This window comes from Lepidochelys kempii, chromosome 4 (assembly GCF_965140285.1).
Source record: "Lepidochelys kempii isolate rLepKem1 chromosome 4, rLepKem1.hap1, whole genome shotgun sequence".
Taxonomy (NCBI): Eukaryota; Metazoa; Chordata; order Testudines; family Cheloniidae; genus Lepidochelys; species Lepidochelys kempii.
In genome coordinates, this window is record NC_136383.1 from 98,230,484 (window position 1) to 98,257,061 (window position 26,578).

Genomic DNA, 26,578 nt, shown 5'->3' on the forward strand with positions numbered 1-26,578 from the left:
GTATTTTTAATAGATCATCATTATCTCCAGATCATTACTTTGTAGTGAAACTCCCGTAAGAACATGCTAAGAGCAAAACTGATATTTGAAGCAAAACCAGAGCACAATGTAAATAAGGAGTATCTTCACAACTACTTTCAGTGTTTTGAACTTGGTTACTGAATAAAAATACATCAAATGGTGTAAACAGGCTTTTCGATTCACTGAAGGAACCAGATTCTGTTCTCAATTACACTCCTGCAATTCCGTTAGCTTCAATTGGGTGAACAGGTAACTGGCAGTAGACTGGCCAACAGTATAAATCTATTGCTACTGTATACACCATTACAGATCAATTAAATCCCCTTCAGGGCAAATAGTTGCTAAATTATTCCCATATCAATTATATCTGTGCATACTGCAACATCCACATAAACAAGGTATTTAGTCCAGCATTTCCCCAATTGAAGATATTTTGTATTTAGATGCTATTATTGATTAAGACTCATACTAAATATATTTATCTGCTTGCTTCAACCAGTATAACAGTAAAAAGTTACTAGAAAAAACTCATTCTGAATTAGGATTTGGTGTACAGTATGTTTGCTGAATTCTGCCCCCTCCCCCTTTTTTTTCTTTTTTTCCCATTCATCTCATGTTCTCCTTCTGGTTCTTTTCTTTTTTGGTGGAGTTTCTTTCTAAAATCAGTTTAAGGACATTTTTTTCATTGTCAGGAATTAAGTTAGAAACTTGGAGCCTCACGTTGGTATTTTGGAGTTATAAATCAACTGGTCTGGTGTCATTTGCCTATCTAAGGCCTGGTCTACACTGGGGGGTGGGGGATCGACCTAAGATACGCAACTTCAGCTGCGAGAATAGCATAGCTGAAGCCAACGTATCTTAGGTTGACTTACCTCGTGTCCTCACTGTGCGGGGTCAACTGCCGCTGCTCCCCCGTCGACTCCGCTTCCGTCTCTCGCCGCGTTGGAGTACAGGAGTCGACGGCAGAGTGATCAGGAATCGATTTATCGCATCTACACTAGATGCGATAAATCGATCCCTGCTAGATCGATCACCACCCGCCAATCCGGCGGGTAGTGTAGACGTACCCTAACAGTGGATAGATAGACAGGCTCAACAACCTATTTTATTAAACATCTGCTAACAGTGGATGATGGTTAGTTACCTACCCAAAGACCTAGTATGCTACACAGACTGGGAATGTACAGTGCCTGGCTCAGCAGGGCTGAAGCCTCCAAACACTACTACAATACAGACAGTAATAGATGAACAATGGCCAATTTTGTCAAACATGTTTTTTCAAAAAAACCTTAGGCTGTGTCCACTTTACTGCTATTAAGACCCAACTGTTCATCCATTTCTGAAATACTTAGGAAGAGAGCTATGCCATGTCTGCCAGATATTTGGAGATATATAGGCAGTGTGGTAGAGGGGACTCAGCTGACAAATGGGCAACGGCAAAGAATGTTTGTTCCGGTATTGCATAGAAAACATCAGAGGGGAAAACAGACATTTTCTCATTAGCATATGTGGAGCTCATGCATCTTCAGCAAGCTGTTACCCATGAAGGCTATTTACTGCTACTTTGAACCTTCTAGGCTTCATGATGACTGAAAATTCAAGGCATTTAAAAGCATTTTTTCTACCTCCTTTTTCAAGAAGCCTATGGTTCACTCAGCAACCTATACAACTCAGTCAGATAAATCTGCACTGTACTGTGGAAGATATGGTCCTCCCGGGAAGCCGGCTCCTAGGAGAGCCTGAACTATAACTCCCATAGGCAATATTCTAGGAAAATGCAATTTAATGCTAATCTGACTCAAAGGAAGCCTTCTGAGTCCTTTCAACATAAGAAAACATTTTGATTTTAGGAATCTCAAAATGTTTTGATCAAAAAGATTGAAATGAAAAGCTCTGACATTTAAAAAAATTCTATTCAGAATTTGTTCTGTGAAAAATTTTGAAATTTCAACTTTTCATCTAATTGCAGAATGAAAACTAACATGGGACTTTCCTGCAGGACTGAAATTACAAATTTAACTCAGCTGTAGTAGATATCATTGTCTCACTTGGGACCACTTTGTTCCCTTGTACAGATACTGTATTGAACCTCTTTCTGACAATGTGCAGTAAGAGCTGGGATAGGATTTCCAGGTAACAGTTTAGAGAGTTTACTCTGTTCTTTACATGAATAAATCTTTGAGGGGTTATCTGTGTTTATTTTCAACTCAAGTTATAACAGCGTCTAATACAATTGAGCGGCCTTTGCTACAACTCTGCTGTCCAAATCTCTCTTCCCCTTAGGATGAAGTTCATTAAAAGTGAATGTCACATAATTTACCCTCAGTTCCATGGTTGCAACTATGATTTAAAATCAATGGGAGTGGCAAATGTGTAGCTAAGGGGCAGCGGGCCTCAAACGTATCAATTTGAACAGTGTCAATTGTTTATTTAGACCACTGTGAACACCCCACTTAATAAGGTGATAAAAGAACTGATATTGGTAGAGAAAAGCAATCAGAGTGACTTCTAACATTAAGTTGTACATGAATTCCACCATTTCAAAAATATAGGCCATGCTTACCTTGCCCAACAGCAGAATGTATTGTTTCCATATCAGTTTTTGTCTTTGACCTTCCTGGCGTACTCAGCATTTTTTCCCAAACCAAAGTTACATCTTTCAAGCACGGAGTGATTTCTTCATAATCAAGTTTCAGACGCCTGTTCAGCAAATCGTTTTCAGAAGCTAGGAAATGATATTAACAGTGTACCAGTTAAGATTGTACAATACTATCGAACAGATTCACTTACAGAGGGCCTTATCATGCAAACGTCCACGCAGATGCCTGTCTACATCACTGAAGATGTAGCACTTTTGACAAGCTCCGTAAGAATTTCAGGATGCTTTTTTTTTTAAACTGTTCTAGTTGTGCAGTTCTGTTGGAAGCCATTCTGTTAAAATCCATTCCGCATGGCAGCTCAGATGAAGAGCCTTACAACTAGTCAAATCTTTAAAACTGAAAGAGACACTGAAGATGGTTAATGAAACAGGCAAGATTGTTAAAGACAATTTTGATTTTTCCTCTTCACAAAAAGGATTTAGTGTAAACAAGACCAAAACTGAACATGAGATATAAAAGTAACGTAGTCTGCCCCTTTGTAAGCTACCCTCCCTTTTGACTCAGAATTATCGAGGAGTATAGCTGTTTATTAGGAGTAGAACACAGTTACAACACTGAGCACATGCCATAATAAAAGTCTGTGGCAAGTCTACTGAGAATTTTAGGGATATCAATTTTTAAAGGGGGATCAGGGAGTCAGCTGATTTTGTTGGAGGATGGTGGTGATATGGTCACAGCCTTTGCACATGTGAGAAAGTGAGCAGAAGCACTATTTTGACCATGTGAAGGCTTGGGGAGACCCTAGAAATGCAAGAGAGGCAAGAGGAGATAAAGGATATGTCTACACTGCAGACACCCACTCTGGTTTGTGGGGCGCGGGCTAATTGCGGTGTCAGCAGGATCCTAGTGCCTGGGCTACAACCCAAGCCTGAATATCTACATCACAATTAAACAGTCCCTTAGCCTGAGCCCCTTAGCCCGAGTCAGCTGGCACAGGCCAGCCTCAGGGTTTTAATTGCTGTGCAGGCATACCCAAAGAGGAATGAGGATTTAAAGTGTTAAAAAAATTAACTCATTAAATCCCAAGCAGGTCTCCTGAGTTGAAACCATGTTTAAAAAGTTCTGTGTCATAAAGTTTCCATCACTTTAATGATGTTTGTGTGATATATGCACAATACCTTGTTGCTGTGACGATGCATTACTGTAATGCATTACAGTGTACTGTCATTCTGAGGACATATTATTACCATACATCAGAAGACTACTGTCACTTTGATGATTTAATACCATAATGCTTCACCAAAACAACACTCCTATTTATCACTGTGTTGAGACAATCTAAGTTAAAAGGACAAAGTAACTTTTTAATAGTTTAACTCTCCATTGTTAAAGCTGTTTATACAAATTTAAGTCTTATTTTGCTGGTTTTTCCTCTCTTCCATTTACGGTAGAGCTGTAGTTAGTAATATAATAGTAATATTAACAATACTTTAAAAAAAATAATTTACAGAATCTCTGATCATGCCAAAATACTTTGTGTAACAGCATTATTGACCGTGTCATTACAGCTCTGGGCATAGTTTGCTATACAACTTCTGCCACTGAAGTTTTTAAAGCACTGATTTTTGTGGGCCACATGAAGCAAGGGCTATTTTTCAATTTGTCAGAAAGGAATGGTAAACTGGATATAGTTAGAAAATTTTCACCTTTAAATTATATAATGATTCAGGCCCCAATCCTGCCAGCATTTATCACGTGAACAACTCAGTGGAATTACTCGTGTGAGTTAAATTATGAGGATTTTGCAGGATCAGGGCCTTTTAGTTTCCCAATGAATCAATTTGTAGGCCTTTTGTGACATTTCATTAATCTGAATAACTAAATCCTTGAAATTTATTTAAATTTTTTTTTGTTCCTAAATCCATTTTGAGGTAATATGTTTCCTGGAAAGTAAATTAAAGGCATCAGCAGAGACTTTAATCACTGCAGTGTTTTCCAAGGCAAGCGAGCTCACCTTATGACTTAGTTTACTGGGGCTTAGGCAAGCAAAAGTAACCAGTGAATTCAGCTGTTTTGTTTCACATCCCACACTAGTATGATATACTCTTCTAGAATGCTATCTGGCCTTAGAAGCACAGATTGCAGCACTAAATACTGAATTCAGAGTGTGTAGAAAGATTACGCAAACTAAACAGTTATACTCATGGCAATCCAATGCACAACACTGAATTCCCACTTCTGTTTCAGCTATGTGGTTTTTCCTCCTCCCAAGTTAACAACGTAGGAATTTACAAAATTAAAAACTAAAATGCTTCATCCTTACTGGATATCATTATAATGACCACCATTTTCCAGATGGATAAACCGAGTCACAGGGACATCACAGACTAGATTTACAAAGGCATGTGCCTAAAGATGCTGATAGACACCTTACAAAAACACCTAAATGGGTTAGGCACTTAACTCCCATTGAGTTAGGTGCCTAACCTGTTTATGTACATCTGTAAATCCCACTGGGTACCTGACTGCATCTTTAGGCGCTTAAATACCTTTATAAAGACAGCTCCAAGTGACGTGCCCAAACCTTTGATGATGTCAAATATGAAATTGCTTAACATTAATCTTCAAGGTAACTGACTGCAATTATGATGAGAACTAACATGAGGATTAGTGGTATAGTTTACTATATGCTTCTAATCTCAGTCTGTTACCCTAAACTTACTGATAAGGAACCTCTATGTTACCATACTCAAAAGTCCTTAAGATTGATTTGTTTTAGGATTTGACATGATGATGCATTCTTACTGGTTTCACTGATTTGTATTTGTGGTTGTATCCCTCTAATACTAGAGGGAAAAGAAATTCTAACTAGAAATTATTATTTAAAATGTTTGTAAGAGGTCACTTTTTTCATGTTTGTCTGTTTCCAAATCACAGTTGCCAACTTTCACATGGTAAATAAGCACCCCAACTTTCACAATAAATCAAAAATCAAGCTAAACCCATTTCAAAACAAGGCCAAAACAAGCCAACCCCTAAGAACCCCAACACTCTATGTGAGTAGATCCCCACAGCGCGCAGTCTGGGATTGTGATAGGCCCACTGTGCACCCTGTCTCTCTTCCCCCCTTGCCCCTGCTTTCCTCTGCTTGCTGGGAGCCAATCAAAAAACAGAAGCAACAAGCTACAACAAGCAACAAGCTAGAAGCCAAAAACTTGCCAACAAGCAACTCACAAGCCAACTAAGCCAAAAACAAGCCAAATTTCTGAGGTTTTTTTTGTGGGTTTGGCATGTCTCTTCCACATATCCATCCTGCTGTGCCAAAGGTATGGTTAAAAAACCCAAACATAAATTTTATCCAGAATTTTCTTTTAATGTACCAGAGATTTGATTCTGAGTAAAGGAATAATCATTTATTACTTTTTAAATAAAGTGAAACAGACTTTCACTTTACACTCTACAAGGCATTTTAAACACAATGACAAGGGTCATGTTTATTAATCTGCCTTTTCTGGCTGGCTTAGTGCTGGAATTCTGCTTTTGGTACCGCCTCTGCCTTTAAAGTCAACTGTTACTGGTATCCAGTATTTCATGCCTAGGGTCAGGGCCAATCAGAGCGGGGGAACCAGGAGGGCCATTTGGCCTGGGCCTCAAGCTCAAAGGGAGACTCAAATTTAGACACTTATTAATGTTTTGGCATTTGATAAGTTTCACAACTTATTTTTATGAGCATCCCTATTGAACCAGAAAAGCATTTGTTAAATAAAAAATTATTCAAACTATGTCTCACTCTTTTTTGGTGCCTTATTTTGTTTTCATGTGTTGTCATTTTTTATTTTTTATTATGGCTGGGGGCTTCAAAAGCTGGAAGTGGCCTGGACCTCTCTGGACCTCTGAGAGGGCCTGCCCAGGGTCATAAAAAGTTGGCTCAGGAATGGAATTACAACCACAAAACAAAGGACACATCTACATGGGGACTTTTGGTGAGAAGCCACGAGAGGAGTGAGTGAAATTAGGATACAGAAAGAAACCCTAAAGATTAAAAGAAAGCAGTGCACCTTTGTTTTTGTAATGCTTGGCTGCAAATTAAAAAAAAAAAAGTCTTACTCCTTAACTGCTCGTCTTCTCTTTCCTCCTCTTCACATTGCCATCGTTTACCTTCAGTACTGCTGAAAGTAAGGCTTCAAAGAATCTAACCTCATGTGACCTCACTCTTCAATTTCTGCAGTCTGGAGATGTCCCTCCTTCAAATGATGAGACTTTTGCAGTGAACACAAGTAGTGCTAGTGACAACGGAGGTTTGTGCAGAGAATAACATACAAATAATGTGATTTATTCTCCTCTAGGTCAGCGCACCTACCTATCCAGACTGAAGGGAAAAAAATGGTCTGTTGCTATGTTAGCCAGGACTACTCCTTTCAGATCAGTATTTAGACTCTCCGTACTGGTATGTTCAACAAATATGCAATATGTAATTAGAGGTGAGCCAAACTACTATAGCAAAATTAGAATTGGGTACTATACATGTTGACCTTTCTGTAGGACGAGAATTAGGCACTTTCGGGTTAAACAAGTTCAGATGCATTATAGTTACACTTCTATTGAAGTGTGATTTATCTACACATTCTTGGTAGGACATGTCATAAAGTATACCCTGATGTTCCAACATCTTTTTTACTACAAATTGCTCTATGCTTGAACATTGAATTAAAAGAATTACAGCACCAATTATGTGTCAGCTTAGAAAGTGACTCTATATCTCTAAATAAATGCAACTCCACTCAACAGACGACCCAACTTGTTCACATTTTCTTCAAGTCAAAAAGAATATCATATAAAAAAACCAAAACATAAGGCCCCTGGTTTTCCTACATGAAGATAATTTTAAAATAAGCATCGCACTAGCAGCTTGCATTAGAGCTGATGGGCAAACTGTTAGTCACTTTTTGTTTGTCTTTTGCAATTAACAGTATTATCTGGTACTTGAACATTTGGAAGCATAATTTTACCTGGCTGTTCAACGTACAGAATGCCCATGGAAGTCAATGGTAGTGGTATGCAAAGATTGAGGGTAGGATACACCCTTAGTAAGTGAGAACGCCTGGACAGCAACAGTAAATATTTAAATGTGAAATAATGTATCAAGAGATAAAGATGGTAAGTAGTGAATATTATACTGCACATTTAATATTAGCACTTTTACTGCTTAATTTAGTAGTAGTCAAAATGAACGTATTCTGTGCTTATTGAAACATTATTGCATATTAAAATATTTACTGTTAGTTCCCAAAGATGAAAACCCCTGAATATGTGGCTGATAAAAAAGCAAGCCTGCTAAAACATGTTCTCACATGCTTTTCAAAACATGTGTGTCACGGGCTGGTTCCTTTGTATAACAGCAACTCAGAGCACTTCTTGAAATTTATCTGCCTGTAAGGAAGAAAAAAAAGCAATTCCAAGATACACGTGCTCCTGTTTCTTTTAAAGACTTGTTTCTTTCATTTATTGACAAGTTTCAGACATACCGATCTTTAGTGTATTTGTGGTTGTTTAGTAATTAGTGTCTATTTTCTCTAGACAGAGTGCTGATCAACATCTGACTAAGCTTATTTTCTTATTTTCATAGATATAAGTGTCACACGGTGATTTAACACGTTATCCGTGGATTTCATGTGGGTTTCACTTTGAAGGTGAAAGAGGCAAGAAATAAACCATCGGAGTATTTAAAAAAAGAGAAAAAATATACTTTTTAATGTTAAGTCCCATAGAACTGAAAAAACCTTAGGTTCCCACATGTTCAGAAATTCCCACAGCAACTGCATAATACAGCTACCAGCTAAAGTTCTAATTGGAAGTTTTATAAATCTCTGCCTGAGTTGAGCTTCCATACTACACAAAATCTTTCAGAACTAGTGAAGAACTACCTAAACCAACCTTCCCTGGCTGGGCTAATCTTTCAAGACTAGACTCCCAGGCTGCGCTAGGTCTTTCAAGAACGGAACAAATCTTTCGGGTTCGGCAGGCCTTTGCCTGAGCCAGGCTTCCAAGCTAACTTCAGTCCTAGGCTGACTTCAGAAATTGGAGCAGGAGTTTGCCTAAGCTAAGCTTCCAGGCTAGACTTGACACTTTCAAAGCTGGGACAAGCTTTGTAGCTCCTTAACCCCACCCCCCATTAAACTCCAACCCATCAGCCAATGACCACTCCATCACAGCTACCCAGGACAACGGATAACATTGTTAAAAGTGACTCAGGTACCTAAGTCCCATTGTTAGAAGTCACTTGGGCTGATTTTTCAAGGGCACAAATGGCACTTAGGTGCCTACCTCTCACTGAAAGTCAATGGGAGTTAGGTGCTAAGTGTACTTTTGAAAATCTACCCCCAAGTCAAGACTGAAAATGGGACACAGGCACTTTTGAAAATTTTACCCTAGATCTCAATATTCTGACTTTGTAGTGAGACACCAAATTAAGTCAACCTGATTTTAATACCAACAACCTGATCCTTAAAACAAGAAGGGCTAATAATGGAATGAAGTAGATTCTTTCTAAAAAAGGTAACGCAAGTACAGAAACACAAGTAGATGCTTAAGGAAATACAACACAGTGCACATCATAAAGGGCAATCATCCATTCAGATTTCAAGGTACCACAGAAACCTGCACCCAGGTTTCACTGTCCCCTAAGAGCTTTTGCTCAGCTTTGAAAGAGGATTCCATTCAGTACTACTGCAGTTCCTACAACCCTAGGCCTCTTTCTATACAGTTGTCCGCCTTGACAGACAACCCTTCCTCTCCACACATCTTACTCAGAGATTTATCCAGGGGTGTGTGGGGGAGGGGCAGGAGTAACCTGTCCTTCCTCACACATTATCTTGGTACCAGGTGCTCCCTCCCTCAGAAGTCTTCAGAGGATTATCGTGGCCACGCTCACCATTAGTGTCTTTGACAGGGCTAAGAGGCTCTCCTCCTCTAAATCCCAAACGGTCTTTGGACTCCCTCTCATCTCACCTCAAATCAGAGAGGAGTGACCAACCCAACAAATAAAATTTAATCTTGGGCTTTCTGTAAAATGGAGGACATGGAGAATAGGGAAAGAAATTAATAGGAAGGCCAGAACCTCATCTATTTAAGTAACCATTAACATTTTTTACAAAATACAAAATTTTACAAAATACAAAATAGGATCTATTCAAAATTTTTACTAACCTTGCAACTTTTGATTTTCCTTTTCCATTCTGAGGAGCAGTATCTGTTGAAGAATGGCTTTCTGCCACAGTTCTCGAAGCTCCCGAGTTGTCCGTTTCCTGTCTTCTTTCACTGGCCCAAAGGGGCCATCTTCACAAACTGGTTCTAACGGGGACCTGGGTGGAAGATCTCCCAATTCAGAGTAATCTTTAAGAGACAGAAATGAGCATTACCCATTTAGATTTCACAGTTAAACAAAAGGGCACATTTTCAAAGGCCCAGTAGCCACTTGTGCACATGTAAAAAATGTACTATGTATGCATCTAAACTGTGTACACTGTAACCTACGCATAAGCAGTCTCAATAGTCTAAACACCTATTGAAGTGCAAGTGGAACCAATAGATTTTGCACATGCAAGTGTTAATATTTGTGTGTATAGGTGCTTAACTATTGAAGTACTGGTGTAGGTATTCGAATATCTGAAGCGCACACAGAGGCATATTTGCACTCGCAGGTGTACAGAACATTGGACACTTGTGTCAAGAGAATGCCTAGCATAGCCCTTTTGTAAATCTATCTTTTGTTCCCAGGATAGGGCTAAATTATTTAAACAATGCATTTGTATTGGAAACCTAAAACTGGAATTTCATGCTTAATTGGACATGCAAAACTTGCATTGTGCCCATATCTGTATCTTCTATCTACTCAGTCAGATTCAGGCTCTCTTTCCTTAACTTCAGATCAATTAAAAAGAAATCCTGGCAGGTACATTTTCACTTTCTTGATGACAAAAATTACAGTCTTAGGTTTCACTGAGATCTGTCATTAAAGCTTTGACTTTTCTCCACTCCTGGAAGTTACTGTCTCTTGGGGGAGGGAGGAGGGAGGCAGAGGGGCGGGAAATCCATGTGTTTAGGCACGGTTGTTATCAAATGTAAATTTAAAGTCTCCACACTCTTAACCCATCTTTATTCTTTCTTCATGTGTCTCTCTCTCATCCAGTTTGAACACCATCCAATCTAAACATGTTTAATCCAGGTGCTGATATTGGCCATTTGTATCAATGGGAGTTTTCAGACACTGACTTCAGGGGAAGCAAAACTGGAGAAATATGGGCCTGATTTCTGCCTTATGAAATTTCAGTTCCAGCATTTTATTACTGATAATATCTTTCTGTTCCCAGTATTTCCTGTCTGTTGGAAATAGCGCTGAATACCATTCTGCAGTGGTTAAGAACTATTTTATCTCACAGTTTGAGTACTGTACTTATACCATATAATCCTGTTTCTTCAATGGGCTCTATGCGAGCAGACCACATGTAGCCCCATTGACTCTGTGTAAGTGCAGGGTTCCAGCCATACACAGCTCATCTTACTTATCTATTAGAAATTCTAATCAATAAACCACAAATTTTCAGGAGATCAGATGCACTAATTAATAGGCCAGACAGTTCAGGATGCTAGCTGTTTGTTTATTATTACTTGACATATTTTACATTTGTGCAAATAAAATATGGGACTCCATTCAGGAAAAATTATAAACAGCCCAGTATCAATTCCATAGACACCACGGATACAAAACACACTTCTCCCTCCCTCTCCTTTTAAAATAGGCTTGGTAACATAAAAACGTAAGAACAGCCATACTGAATCAGACCAAAAGGTCCATCTAGCCCAGTATCCTGTCTTCTGACAGTGGCCACAGCCAGGTGCCCCAAAGGGAATGAACAGAACAGGTTATCATCAAGTGATCCATCCCCTATCATCCATTCCCAGCTTCTGGCAAGCAGAGACTAGGGACGCCATTGATGGACCTATCCTCCATGAACTTATCTAGTTCTTTTTTGAACCCTGTTCTAGTCTTGGCCTTCACAAGATCCTCTGACAAGGAGTTTCACAGACTGACTGTGCATTGTACATTTTCGTATTTCCTTCTCTTCCTCCCAGCTAATACTCCAGACTGAAATAAATTACCGGTAATTTACCAAAGAACAGACATAGCACAAGCAGTAGATGGGCCAGATTCTCTAATACAATAGACACTCACTAGAGCGCGCAGCACTAGAGCGCGGATCCGCATATAGCATGGTCGTGGCGATGGATCCCAAATTTAAATATTTAAATTCGGATCCATGGTAACGCAGTCCCCACGTACGGATCCCGAGCCCCGCATTCTAGCGAGGGCCCGGTGTACCTCCCTGCCCATGTCTCTCAACTCTGACCTAGAGGAATTCAACTTTGAGGGTTGAAACTGTTCTTCAGACACATGCAGTCAGTCCTTGACCACTTGGCTGAGACCTCCAAGAAGGGAACTAAGGGTGAAAAGGTAGAGATTTTTGGTGATGTGCAGAATTGTCCCTTAGGAACCTGACAATAACATATCCTCATAGAAGAATTATGTTTTCATGAGGGATCTGTTGGTGGAGTGAAGACATAAACCAGGTCAAGGAGAGGAATCTGAGCATAATCATTAGCTTTATCCTCAACTCTAGTAGCATGCTGCTCAAGTTAGTACTATCTGGTGGTGAAAAAGGAGGCCCAAAGTTATACCCCTTTACAGCACCTTTATCTGGGTACCTCAGGGCTGTTCTCTAAGTTATACTGGCTTGTATCCACCCTACAGCAGCACTTATGCCAGCCAAGGAGTGCTGTAGCACCTCCCTTACCCAACACACTCCCTATGCCAGAGGGAGCGGAGCTGGCAGAGAAATGGCTTTGCCAGGCAAAATTTCACCAGCTGCCAGTTTAGGGCAGCTTGCAGCTCTTTTGCACCACTGGAGTGACTCAAAGGATCTGTAGCAGAGGCCAGAGACTGGCCCATTATTTCTCAAAACTATAAAGACATTAAAACCACATACTTATCCAGTGGCCTGCTAAGTAAAGCTTTATAACAGGACACTTCAATAAATTACAGAAGCATACGCTAGCTATTGAAAGCTGGTGTGTCTCGGAGATTTTAAAATAATCAAAATTAGTATATAAAAAAATAGCTAAACTAGGTTTGACACAGAAAACACACAAACCTTAAACTGCATAAGCACAGCACCTTAAACCTTAAACTGCATAAACACAGCACCAATACAGTTCATAATACAGTGGGATGAATACCAGTTTCCAATGTAAATATTCAGTAATGTAGTCATGAACCCCTACAACTAATGCAAACAGAACAACATTCAAGAAGTGTTTGTTCTAGCTTCTAGCTTTTCTGTCACGTTACCTTTCCCTTTCACCAAATTTTTCACTTATGATTGTTTACTTAAATACCTTTTGCAGTAAGTCAAGCATGCAAATAGCCCACTTAAAAAATTCATTATAGTAGAACTCTTAAATCGGTCACAGAATAAAAAAAAAAAAAGCATCATGAGAATATAAGAGGAATTATTCTTTATTTTTAGCGAAACATTGAACAATATTGTTCCTTATCAAAATAAGTACTTAGCTTTTTTGGTTTTGTTTTGTAACTCCTGCTACAACAACATCAGTAATTAATTTCATCTGTCAATCCTCTCTATATAGAGATTTAATTTCACCCATCCACTGATGTGTAGCCATCTTATATTGCTACACTGATGGACTCATTAGCCTTAGATGTATGCAGTATCTAGAGGAAAAATAACTCATTTCCCCCCCAATGTGTCATGTTTCCCATGCATAGTTGTGGCTGAAAATATATATCTCTTTATCCCAAGTTCCAACTATAAGGCCGTCTCCATGGGACTTTTCCCTTCAGCCAAACAGAATGGCTGCACACCCTATCCCAAGGGAAGAGCCAGGTGACTCTGTGGCTACATATGTAAGGAAATGCTCTGCTCTAAAAGTAGTAAAGTAGACCCAAACCCTACTCTACCCAGTCAAGGCCAAGTACCTCTGTGCATATTATTTCAAACTAGCTCCTAGGCAGGGGACATTCCTGAAAGCAGATATTCTCAATGGTAGTTCAGAGGGCCACTTTTTTTTTTTTTTAATAAAATTGGCTACGGCAACATACATTTGAAATTAAAAACACAAAGGTTATGTCTACACTGCAATTAAAAACCCACAGCTGGCCTGTGCCAGCTGACTTGGGCTCAGGGGGCTCGGGCTAAGGAACTGTTTAATTGCGCTGCAGACATTTGCGCTCAGGTTAGAGCCTGGACTCTAGGGCCCTGTGAGGTGGGAGTGTCCCAGAGTTCGGGCCGAGCCCAAGTCATCTGGCACAGGCCAGACATGCGTGTCTAATTGCAGTGTAGACCTGGCCACAGCAATTCTCTCCTTCTAGAAGTTAATTAAATAGAAAGGTTTTCAGCATTTTAAATTCCGTTTGGAAAGCCACTACCTTGACCTCTCAGTCTCTAAGTAGCCAGTCTTCTCTCACTTGCCCACAGGCACTCCCTCTGAACTTGGAAATTCACTCATAACTGACTTGTTCAACTTCTGACTTCTGCTTTTATAAACTGTATCACTGTCAGTCTCTCCTCCCAAAGAGTCAGAGACAAAAGGGCTTGTGCAAACACCACCTATTCCACCACACAGTGCTTATGCAGTATTACCTGAAGTTCAAGATCTAAACAGAGATGTATGTAGTAACAACAGAAAGTAGAGGATTGGAACTAGAGACACCTTCAGTGGGCACAATTTAAATCCTTATTCTTGCTCTTAGCACTTAATGTAAATTACCAAAGTACGTGCAATATTCCCTATTCTAAGAGAAAACAGTGAATTTCATGGTAAAGTAAATTTGGCAAAAGGCAAATCTGTGACACTTTAGTAGCAATTACTTATAGTCCCAAAAGGAACTAGAAAATGTTGACAAATATACATTTGAAAATACAAATGTCTGCTACAGAAAAAAAAGATTTAGAGTGTCATCTCTTGCAAAAACTTTAAAAGGTGGGGTAAAAAGTCATCTCCGTGCCAAGACTCAAGTTCAAGTTTTTCCCTGCCACCATAACTCTGCTTTATACGGGGAGTTCTGAGCTGGAGCAGGAAAATCAATTTATAGAAATAGGCCCAAATTCTGTAACTGATTTAGGGCTCCTTAAACACAAAACATTTTTAATAACGCATTTCAGATCTTTCAGGTTGCGTTACACATATGCAAACACACACACAAATATAACGGATTGTTTGAGTTCATATCAAACTGTCACAAAATTTTAATGAAATAAGCAACAGTGGTGCAACTAGCAAAATCTTTACACGATGTGTATCTGCTGTGATAATTTTCCTCTTTATGTTTTTGTATTAAGATAAACATGTCTTTTGGGGAGGATAGATATCCTTAATAGTTTACACGTTTTTTCTAGAGTTAGATATTCTATCAAACATTTTATTCAGGAAGAAATCTGTCTTCTTGTAAGGGGACTGTTGCCCCCTTACTAACATTCAGTGGGGGTGTTTTGGTTGGCTAGCTCCCAGTACTAAAAAGGGGGAAGGGTCGATAGGGAATCAGGACCCTGAGATTGACAGCCCCCAGGAACAATGGGGAGAGGCCAATGCTCCAGGTCAGCCTGAATGACAGGGCGGGCAGGCTAATCAGGGAGTCAGGAGGCCAGGGAGCTCCCGGAGCTGGAATTGCCTGGGTCAGACAGAGTGGGGCTCAAGCTAAGCTGGGGAGCAGAGCTATGCCAGATCCAGAGGGACCAGAAAAGCAGCCCAGAGAGAGCAGATCCTGTCCTGGGAGCAGAGCTGCAGCAACCAGAGCCAGAGGAGCCAGAAAAGCAACCCAGGGAGCTGGAGGCAGAGCAGCAGCAGCAGCAGCGCTGAGACAGAGTGGTGCAGCTGGGGCTGGAGAAGTCCAGAGCTGGGTGCGGTGAGCAGCTGAGGGGAGCGAGGGGGACCCTGGGCAGCGGGCCCCAGCACAGGGAGACGCCTCAGCCAAGAGGCTCTGCAGGCCAGGCTTGGATCGTAACCCCGACAGGGCGGGGGCGACACTGGGAAGAAGGGTCCTACCACTTAGAGCCTGAGAGCATGTGGCCACCACAAGAGCAAGTGTCCAACCCACAGCATCCCTGCAGCACAGCCAGGGCCTGAGAAGAAGGCCTGGGACTTACAAGGAACAGACTGTGAACTGCCCTGGCATTCCAGAGACACTGTTTGTGATGTTCCCAGGTGGATGTGTTTCCTTTAACCTTTCCCATTTTTCCTTATTCTTTTTAAAATTAATTGTTGATTAAATAACTTGCATTTGCTTTAACTTGTATGTAATGGCCAGTGGGTCAGAGAAGTGCCCAGTGCAGAGAGAGTACCCTGGAGTGGGGATACCCTAGGCCCTGTCCTAGGTGACCACAGCAGGGTTGGGGGTCGAGCCCCCCAGGAATCCTGGGCCCAGCCTTGTTGGGTTTACGAGGACTCTGCCAGACAGGAGAGTGGAAGGGGAGTCCTCAAGGGCAGGGTAAAGGAAGTGGGAGCGAGGACTCAGATCCTTTCGTTGGGGTAGTGCAGAAGCCAGGAAAGTTCCCCATAAGAGCAGGACTATTCCCCTGCTTACATTCTGATAAGGAAGCATCATATTATTTGCAAACGCAGTTTGAGGTTGCTTGGTTCCAGAACACAGATTGTCAAACACCAGGCAAAACTGATTGAACACACGTACGTGAGCCTTTCTAACTCTTCCATAATGTTAGAAGTAAATACACCCAGAGAATGTGATCAGAATTCCAATCTTCCTGTTTTTAATCTGTACATCCTCCCCTCTCAGTGAAAACAGGAGCATGTTGATCTTCTTCAGTAGCACGGGAAAACCTACAACAGATCATCTTCTAGTTCACTGCACGTGTTAGTTAAACAATTTTAGCTCTTGTGAATTCTCCAATAAAAAACTTCATCATATCAACATGCATCAGTGTGGGATATTAACTAGTCAACAGGACAGTTTTTGCTTTCAGTTCAGCCAATAATTTTAAACTGCAGGAACGGAGAAAATGTCATGCCCATTTTTGCCAGAACTGATCCTGGTTATCTTCAGACAGAAAAACTTAAACCATGGCATTTAAGGCTATAAAAGAGGGACGCAAAATATGGAGATTATGGAAATTATAAGATAAATTATCATGGTGACCAACCATGCCTCTAATCCCACTAAGAATGTATCAGTTTCCCCCTTACGATTGTCAGCTCCTCTTGTGTTTTTTTTCTTATTATTGTTATCAGACATTAAACAAACATCTTAGTCTTCTCAGACAGAGTTTAATACACTAATTTACCTTCTCTCCCATGATCATGCTGCAATGTGGCAGGAAACTGAGAAGCCAAAATGAACATGTCTAACTGCCCAAATGACTTGTTTAGAGTTTGCACAGTGGCGTCACTCATTTAGTTTACTGGGCAGAATGTGCATGTAACCCTTGGAAGCTGTATCAAAAAGAAAACAGACACTTGACAATTCAGCCCTTATCAGTGTTCATGAACATACGACTGTGTCAATGATGGCCATGCAGTATGGCTTCCAGAATCAGAACAGGAGTCAAAGGACCATTTTAAAAAATTGAACGTTTCAATCTTTCTTGCAAATGTTTTGAAGGAAGGCAAAGAACGGAGAGATAAAAGGCAGAATAATTCATTTGAAAGTAATTAGAAGTGCACATTCCAGTGAATTCAACTGTCAAGTGCAAAAAGTTAAACAATGTGCAGCTTTCAAGACCTATAAAAGGATAGCAAGTGCACTGAGGCACAACCTGAATATCTAAGCATACTATTAGTAGGAATTGAAGGAATCCGCTTCCCTGTTCACTTGCCAACCTTATAGGATTTTGTTGACCCTGCTTTGCATCTAACCCATATAACTTTAATGCACTGTGAATGAAAAATAGCCCTCTCTAGGAAAATTAGATATAAAACTCTAATTTAAATTCATAAAATGCTTTCCTGGGTGGAGACATTTTTTTAGTTCAGAAGGTGGAGAAAGCTACTACGGGAGAGGCTTTTCTAGATTTGATTTTGACAAATTGGGAGGAACTGGTTGAGAATTTGAAAGTGGAAGGCAGCTTGGGTTAAAGTGATCATGAAATGGTAGAGTTCATGATATTAAGGAATGGTAGGAGGGAAAACAGCACAATAAAGATAATGGATTTCAAGAAGGCAGACTTCAGCAGACTCAGGGTAGGTAAGATCCTATGGGAAGCAAGCCTAAGGGGAAAACAGTTCAAGAGAGATGGCAGTTTTTTTAAGGGCACAAAAGCAAACTATCCCACTGCATAAGAAAGATATGAAGTATGGCAAAAGAACACTCTGGCTTAATCAGGAAGTCTTCAGTGAGCTGAAACTCAAAAATGAGTCCTACAAAAAGTGGAAAATAAGTCAAATTACAAAGGATCAATATAACAAATAACACAAGTATGTAGCGACAAAATTAGAAAGGCCAAAATGAGATTAAACTAGCTAGAGACATAAAGGGTAACAAGAAAACATTCAACAAATACAGTAGAAGCAAGAGGAAAGAACAAGTTAAAAATTACTTAGGCAAGTTAGACACCTTCAAATCAGCAGGACCTGATGAAATACATCCTAGAATACTCAAGGAGTTGACTGAGGAGGTATCTGAGCCATTAGTGATTATCTCTAAAAGGTCATGGAAGATGGGAGAGATTCCAGAGGACCTGAAAAGGGCAAACATAGTGCCCACCTATTAAAAGGGAAATAAGGACAACCAGGGGAATTACAGAGCAGTCAGCTTAACTTCAGTACCCGGAAATATAATGAAGCAAATAATTAACCAATCCATTTGCAAACACCTAGAAGACAATAAGATGATAAGTAACAGTCAGCATGGATTTCTCAGGAACAAATCATGTCAAACCAATCTAACAGCTTTCTTTGACAGGGTAACAAGCCTTGTAGATAGAGGGGAAGCAGCAGATGTGATATATCTTGACGGTAGTAAGCCTTTTGATACTGTCTTGCATGACCTTCTCATAAACAAACTAAGGAAGTACAATGTAGATGGAACAACTATAAGGTGGATTCATAACTGGTTCTCAGAGAGTAGTTATCAGTGGTTCACAGTCAAGCTGGAAGGGCATACTGAGTGGGTCCTGCAGGAATCAGTTCTGGGTCTGGTTTTGTTCAGTATCTTCATCAATGATTAGATAATGGCATAGAGAGTACACTTATAAAGTTTGTGGACGATACCAGGCTGGGAGGGATTGCAAGTGTTTTGGAGGATAGGATTAAAATTCAAAATGATCTGGACAAACTCAAGAAATGGTCTGAAGAAAATAGGATGAAATTCAAACAGTCTAAATGCAAAGTACTCCACTTAGGACAAAACAATCAGTTGCACATATGAAAAATGGGAAATCCCTGCATAGGAAGGAGTACTGCAGAAAGGGATCTAGGGATCATAATGGATCACAAGCTAAATATGAATCAGCAATGTATCAAACACTGCTTCAAAAAAGGCAAACATCATTCTGGGATGTATTAGCAAGAGAGTTTTTTAAGCAAGACACGAGAAGTAATTTTTCCATTCTACTCCACACTGATTAGGCCTCAGCTGGAGTATTGTCTCCAGTTCTGGACACCATATTTCAGGAAAGATGTGGACAAATTGGAGAAAGTCCAGAGAAGAGAAACAAAAATGATTAAAGAGCTAGCAAACATGACCTATGAGGGAAGATTGAAAAAATTAGGTTTGTTTAGTCCAGAGAACAGAAGACTGGGAGGGGACATGATAACAGTTTTCAAGTACATAAAAAGTTGTTACAAGGAGGAAGAAAAATTATTCTCCTTAACCTCTGAGGATAGGCCAAGAAGCAATGTGCTTAAATTGCAACAAGGGCGGTTTAGGTTAATACTTTTGTCTACATTTTCCATGGAATTTCTCTTATTTCCATAGAAAATTTCCATGAAAATTTTCAGTTTTTCAACAAAGGTGGACATTTTCATGAGAATTTCTAAGTTGCCCAAAACAGATTAATTTTTCATTGAAAAAAGTCTACACCCATAATCCTGCCCAGCGGGTCAATGTGGGCACATGAAAGCTATCAACAAGTATGTGTCTGAAGGGAAGAAAACTGAAGAAGAGCTCTCTATAAGCTCAAAAGCTTGTCTCTCTCAGCAACAGAAGTTGGCCCAATAAAAGATATTACCTCACCGAACTTGTCTCTCAAATATTTCAAACTCTAAACTCTTTTGTTCCAATGTCAGCTCTCAGCTTAACTGTTCTGAGGATATGGCTACACTGGAAACTTCAAAGCACTGCCGCGGGAACACTCCCGCGACAGCGCTTTGAAGTGCGAGTGTGGTCACGCGCGAGCGCTGGGAGACCTCCTGGTAATCCACCTCCACAAGGGGATTAGCTCCAAGCGCTGGGAGAGCAGCTCCCAGCGCTCGGAGCCTGTCCACATTCACGCTTTAAAGTGCTCAGGCTTGCTGCACTCAGGGGGTTGATTTTTCACACCCCTGAGCCAGCAAGTTGGAGCGCTATAAAATGTAAGTGTAGACATACCCTGAGTTTTGAGACTAAAGCTATTTCAAAAAGATCTGTCTCCTTTGAAAAGACAATACATTACATGGGCTCCAAAAAACAAGATACATTCCAAAGTATGTTAATTAGTAGGACCCATCAAGTTTAAGGCATCCGGCAGAGGGTGTGACTCACTCTTGGAGCAACTAATTATTATAAAAGAGTGGAATCTAGAAAATAAACCTCTCTGACTACTAGCCTTCTGCAGAGTTGAAATATTTTTCAGAGTTCACAGCTGAACAAAACAGTTACATATACTTCGTCTTCTCTAAATAAAGTATCATAATTAGGAAATGTAGAATGAAATGGGTCTTAGAATTTTCTTCCCCATGGGTCCAGCTGTGTGCAGTACTCTAAGACCTGATCTATGCTAGAAAATTAGGTCAACATAACTATGTTGCTCAGAGTTGTGAAAAATCCATACCCTTGACCAGCCTAGTTAAACCGACCTAGGTCCTCATATAGACAGTGTTATGTGGATGGAAGAATTCTTCCATCGACCTAGCTACCATCACTTGGGGAGGTGGACTACCTATGCTGATAGGATAATCCCTCCTGTCGGTGTAGGTAGCATCTACACTGAAGTGCTGCAGTTGCGCAGATGTGCTGTTGTAGCATTTTAAGCGTAGATATAGCCCAAAACAGATTTTAAGTAAGACTAAGGTAGAGAAGAAATTTTCTTTGAGGAAGGTTTTGTGGTAAATAAAGCTACAAAACATAAGAAGATAAGACTTCTTATAGTTAGGTAATAGTAAAACCTCCTACTACATATTTATACTAGGATTTCTAACTATTGTAACCCAAGAAACAAATTATAATAGTTCTCTCTGCAGGAAAACAAGGGCTATTAAAACAGTGGTGGAAGAAAGTTTCAAGTAAATAATTCACTGACTCAAATTGTATTCATTTTCTGAGTTATGTGCAAAAAATATAGAAATAAAATACAATCCTTACAATATTTGCCATTATGCACTGTTGCTAAATGAATTTATGAGTATTTTTACAAATAGTTGCTAATGTTTTGGTTTTTTGCATAGATGAAAAAACTGAAATAGGCTTTGTTTATCCACTTACCAAATAAACTGGCAAGCTTGAAGAACAGGATTCCCCAAGACTTTTCTAACACTATAGAGCTGAAGTAATTTTTAGGACCAATATGCTGTAATATTAATGCTATAATATAGTCCATCTTATGCACGATTACAATTTGTCAGAGTTGGAAACCCGATGAAAAGATTTTATTTCTAATATGCTTCTTTTTTTGTATTTTTTGAAAAAAACTGAAGTAATTCTTACACGTGAGGAGTCAGATTTCCAAGTGCTGTATAATTACTTTGGAAAAGTAGTCTCTTGGTTCCATCTGAAATTCTGAGTACTGTTAAGCAATACTGAATTTCTCATTCTCCGAAATTATGGTTTTATTCTTATATTATACCCCACTATAATACCCATCCCAAAACAGATCATCACTCATTCTTGAATCTGAAACTGACAGAGCTGTCATAAAAATCTTATTAGCCCTCTTATTACTAAGGCCACGTCTACACTACCCGCCGGATCGGCGGGTAGTGATCAATCTATTGGGGATCAATTTATCGCATCTAGTGTAGATGCGATAAATCGACCCCCGATCACTCTGCCATTGACTCTGGAACTCCACCACGGCAAGAGGCAGAAGTGGAGTCGACGGGGGAGCAGCGGCCGTCGATCCTGTGCCGCGAGGACGCGAACTAAGTGATTCTAAATCGACCTAAGATACGTCGACTTCAGCTACGCTATTCTCATAGCTGAAGTTGCGTATCTTAGATCGATCCCCCTGCCTAGTGTAGACCAGGCCCAAAACACCACTCTCAGCTGCCAGCAAGATACTTTCAGTACAAAAAATGGATTGTTTCCCCACCATTTATTCCAGGAGATTATATACACGTCTATTTCAACCTGATATTTTATTTTTATGTTAATCTCTACTAAGAATTTTTGATGTATTATGTGAATATGTAGCCATTATGATAAATTCTGAAAAATTATGTTCTGAATCAAGAATTGAAACTGGAAATAAAACTATGAAAATATACCGCTGCACCAGAATTTAATCTTTTCAGCCATTTAAGAAAGAGGGCTAACTAGCAAAGTAAGGCCCCCACACCTGAAATTAGATCCAGAGGAGCAGACCCTTACACATACAGTTTCTGAGCACAATCAATGAGGCTCCATACAGGTGCAAGGACAGTCAGTGTGAATCTGACTGCAAGTTGGGGCTCAGAGAAGCATAACTTACAAATCCAGGAATTCTAAAAGTTTTTGGACATTTGCAAAGGATTGTTTGTGATGTTTCTTTTGAGGATTTAGTCATTCCCTAGAAACAGACAAAGATTAGAACTTAATGAAGAACCAGATTATTCTGCTCTCAGAAGAAATACTGTAGCAAGTCATAATGCACCAAAGGACTAAGATCAGAAGCTACATTTTCCACTAGGAACACAACACCAGAAAGACAGAGAAAACAAAACAGTAGCATGCAAATTTAATATGAACTCTCAACTGTTCTAGCACGAGAAACACCACCATCTAGTGTTCAAAAGACTACAACTATTCACAATAAATTTATTCAACATATTTTGCTCTCTTATCCATAAACAAATGTTTTTGTATTAATTTGTTTTTTTAAACTGTTCTAACACTTTACAAACACCATGTCCACAAACTATGTCTTAGAGTGTTTTTGGTGAGTGTTAGGATATAGATATTCAGGCCTGTCTGTAAAGGCCTGTACTTTAAGAATTTAGGTGTATTCTTATCACTTGGCTAGTTAGAGGTATAAAAGAAAGAATCAAAATCACTGTCTGCCAATGTAAGGTCCTTCTCTTACTGTGACAGTCTGGGGCCCTGTTCTTAGGCTAAGGCCTTTGGCTAAGCGACAGAGGCAGCCATAAGCTGGGAAGCGACCGGTCACATCCTCACATTCCAAAGTAGTCTCATGGAAAGAAGGTGCTATTGGGCTGTTAGGAATACAATCCTGTCCTGATAGTGCCTATCAGCTCCAGAGAAAGGGAAGTGCCTAGAAAATGTAAAAGAAAACTTAGTTTGATAGCATCCTGTCTGGCAAGAACTCACTTATCAATACTGGGATGTGAAATCCTCACTTCTGTATTGTCTTGCCATTATAGTTCCCACTTTGCTATTGTTTGTCTGTATAATCTCTGTCTGGTTCTGTGATTGTTCCTGTCTGCTGTATAATTAATTTTGCTGGGTGTAAACTAATTAAGGTGGTGGGATATAATTGGTTACATAATCATGTTACAATATGTTAGGATTGGTTAGTTAAATTTTAGTAGAATGATTGGTTAAGGTATAGCTAAGAATATTACTATATAAATTAGGGGCAAACAGGAAGTAAGTTGGGATTCGGAAATAAGGAAAAGGAACTTGTATTTAAGCTTGCTGGAAGTTCACCCCAATAAACATCGAATTGTTTGCACCTTCGGACTTCGGGTATTGTTGCTCTCTGTTCATGTGAGAAGGACCAGGGAAGTGGGAGAGTGAAGGAATAAGCTCTCTAACAGTGTACGACTGGGGAACAGTCACATGGCAATGTTGCTGCTCAGACTGGATGACCAGAAGAAGAAAGGAAATTAAAGAGGGCTTCATGGACACATTTTTCACAAGACTAACTCACCAGGATTGTTCTTGTGATTGTGAACAATAGCAAAAGACATTGATGTGGACAGAAACAAACAGTGAGACACAGACCCCATAGCATATTTCAATGCAGAAGCTGCAACTTTATTGGAAAACCTTTATGTAATTGGGGTAGCCAAGCTGAACTGCCTGTCTGGATTGGTTCAGTGCAATTCTCAATGGGCACCAATATCCCAACCTGAGGGTGAGTGTGAAGGCCCTGTCACCTCTACACTCTCACACCTGTCCTAAGACCCTGAATGGAAGCTAAAACCCCATCATGTTCCCTTCCTCAACACGAGAGTGATTGTGGGAGGGGGAGTGTCACAATTTATATGATAGTCAGAGGCAAACCCTCTCACCATGCCTCGCCATGCTGGCACACTGGGTTACAGGGCCTCAAATCTGACACTTTGTAACCCACCAACTGCACTGGAACCTGCCAACATTTCAACAATTGTAATATAAATCCCAAAACCAGACCTCCTGGATGCTGGGTTGATGGTGATAAAACCCACACAACCATAAGCCAATTCTGCAACATGGAAAAAATCTCCAGACTGCAAAAAAGACAGTTACCTTTTTCCATAACTGGTGTTCTTCAAGATGTGTTGCTCATGTCTATTCCACAGCAGGTGTGCATGCTTGCCAGTGCTGGAATTTTTTCCCTTACCAGTACCCGTAGGGGGAGCTCCATTGCACTCCCCTGGAGTGGTGCCTCCATGGCGCAGTACAAGGGGAGCTGCGCGCTCCCCCAACCCTCGGTTCCTTCTTGCCGGACAACTCCGACAGAGGGGAAGGAAGGCGGGATGTGGAATAGACATGAGCAACACATCTCGAAGAATACCAGTTACGGAAAAAGGTGACTGTCTTTTCTTCTTTGAGTGATTGCTCATGTGTATTCCACAGTTGGTGATTCCAAGCTATATCTGTTGGAGGTGGGTAGGCGTTCACAGATTCCTGGGATGGAGGATAGCCCTACCAAACCCGGTGTCGTCCCTGGTTTGGGAGACAATCGCATAGTGCAAGGTGAATGTGTGAACAGAGGACCAGGCAGGCCCTACATATGTCCTGAATTGGGACGTGGGCCACGAAGGCAGCTGACGAGGCCTGTGCCCGTGGCGAGTGTGCCTTCATGATTGGTGGCGGGGAGGAACTCCTGCCAGATTGTAACAGGTGCGGATGCATGAGGTGATCCAGCGAGAGAGGTGCTGGGTGGAGATCAACCGCCCCTTCATGCACTAAGCCGAAGCAATAAATAGTTGCGAAGACTTCCTGAATGTCTTAGTCCGTTCCAGGTAGAAAGTCAGCGCCCTACGCAAATTGAGCATGTGGAGGAGGCGTTCTTCCTTGGACGCATGAGGCTTGGGGCAGAGGACAGGCAGGAAGATGTCCTGGCTCATGTGAAAGGCAGAGACCACCTTAGGGAGGAACGCGGGCTGTGGGCGGAGCTGGACCTTATCCTTGTGAAAAACTGTAAGGGGGTCCAGAGGTCAGAGTCCTGAGCTCCGATACCCGCCTGGCCGACGTGATGGCAACCAGGAAGGTCACCTTCCATGAAAGATGAGACCAGGAGCACGTGGCCAGAGGTGTGAAGGGGGGGTCCCGTAAGACAGAACACCACCAAGTTTAGATCCCTCTGTGGGACAGGGGACCTAACATATGGGAAAAGACTGTCCAATCCCTTGAGGAACCGTCTGGTCAAAGTATGGGAGAACACCATACGACCTTGCACCGGCGGATGGAAGGCCGATATGGCCGCCAGGTGCACCCTGCCAGGCCCTCAGTCCTAAGGTGGAGGAGGTAATCCAGGATAAGCTGAATTGGGGCAGCCATCAAGGAAACACCCCGCTCGACAGCCCACTTGGAGAACCTGGACCACTTTGCCAAGTAGGCTCGGCGTGTGGATGGCCGCTGACTTTCCAGGAGGACACATTGGACCCCTTCTGAACACGCCTGCTCCTCCCCGCCTAGCCATTGAGCAGCCACGCCATGAGGTGGAGAGTCTCTAAATTGGGGTGGAGGAGACGGCCTCGGTTCTGGAAGAGCAAGTCCAGGCGGAGAGGCAATGGCCACGGCGGGGCCACCACTAAGCTCATGAGGGTCCCGTACCAATGCTGCCAGGGCGATTAAGATGACCCGTGCCTTGTCTAACTTTACCTTCTCTAGGACCTTGTTGATGAGAGGGAACGGGGGGGAACGCATAGAGAAACTGGCCTGACCACAGCAGGAGGAAGGCATCTGAGATAGCACTCCATCCCAAACCCCCCCTGCAGCAGAACTGGGGGCAAAGCTTGTTCTGCTTCGTCATAAACAGGTTCACCTGGGGAATTCTCCATGCTCGGAAGGTCTGGTGAGCCATCTCTGAGTGGAGAGACCACTTGTGCTGAGAGAAGAAATCCCTGCTCAAACGATCGGCCCGCGTGTTGTGGGCTCCCAGCAGGTGGAAGGCCCTCAGGGAGATGTCATGGGCTATACAGAAGTCCCACAGCCTGAGGGCTTCTTGGCAGAGGGCCGAGGACCAGGTCCGGCCTTGCCTGTTGATGTAGCACATCAAGGCCGTGTTGTCTGTGAGGACCCTGATTATCTTGCCCTGTAAGTGTGAACAGAAAGCCACACACGCCAGGCATACTGCCCTGAGCTCCCT

The 26,578-nt window shown here is 41.2% G+C and overlaps 1 protein-coding gene across 7 annotated transcripts in view; it reads right to left on the minus strand.

The window, feature by feature from the left end:
* The window catches only part of TBC1D1 (TBC1 domain family member 1), a 212,046-nt gene that overhangs the window by 46,496 nt on the left and 138,972 nt on the right, over positions 1 to 26,578 (minus strand). For all 7 annotated transcript variants that reach the window (XM_078852572.1, XM_073342291.2, XM_073342290.2 and 4 more), the window contains 2 exons: positions 9,828 to 10,013; positions 2,585 to 2,746 (listed from right to left, as the gene is read on the minus strand). In XM_078852572.1, coding sequence (XP_078708698.1) covers positions 2,585 to 2,746; positions 9,828 to 10,013 — 348 coding nt within the window. The remainder of the gene's footprint in view (positions 1 to 2,584; positions 2,747 to 9,827; positions 10,014 to 26,578) is intronic.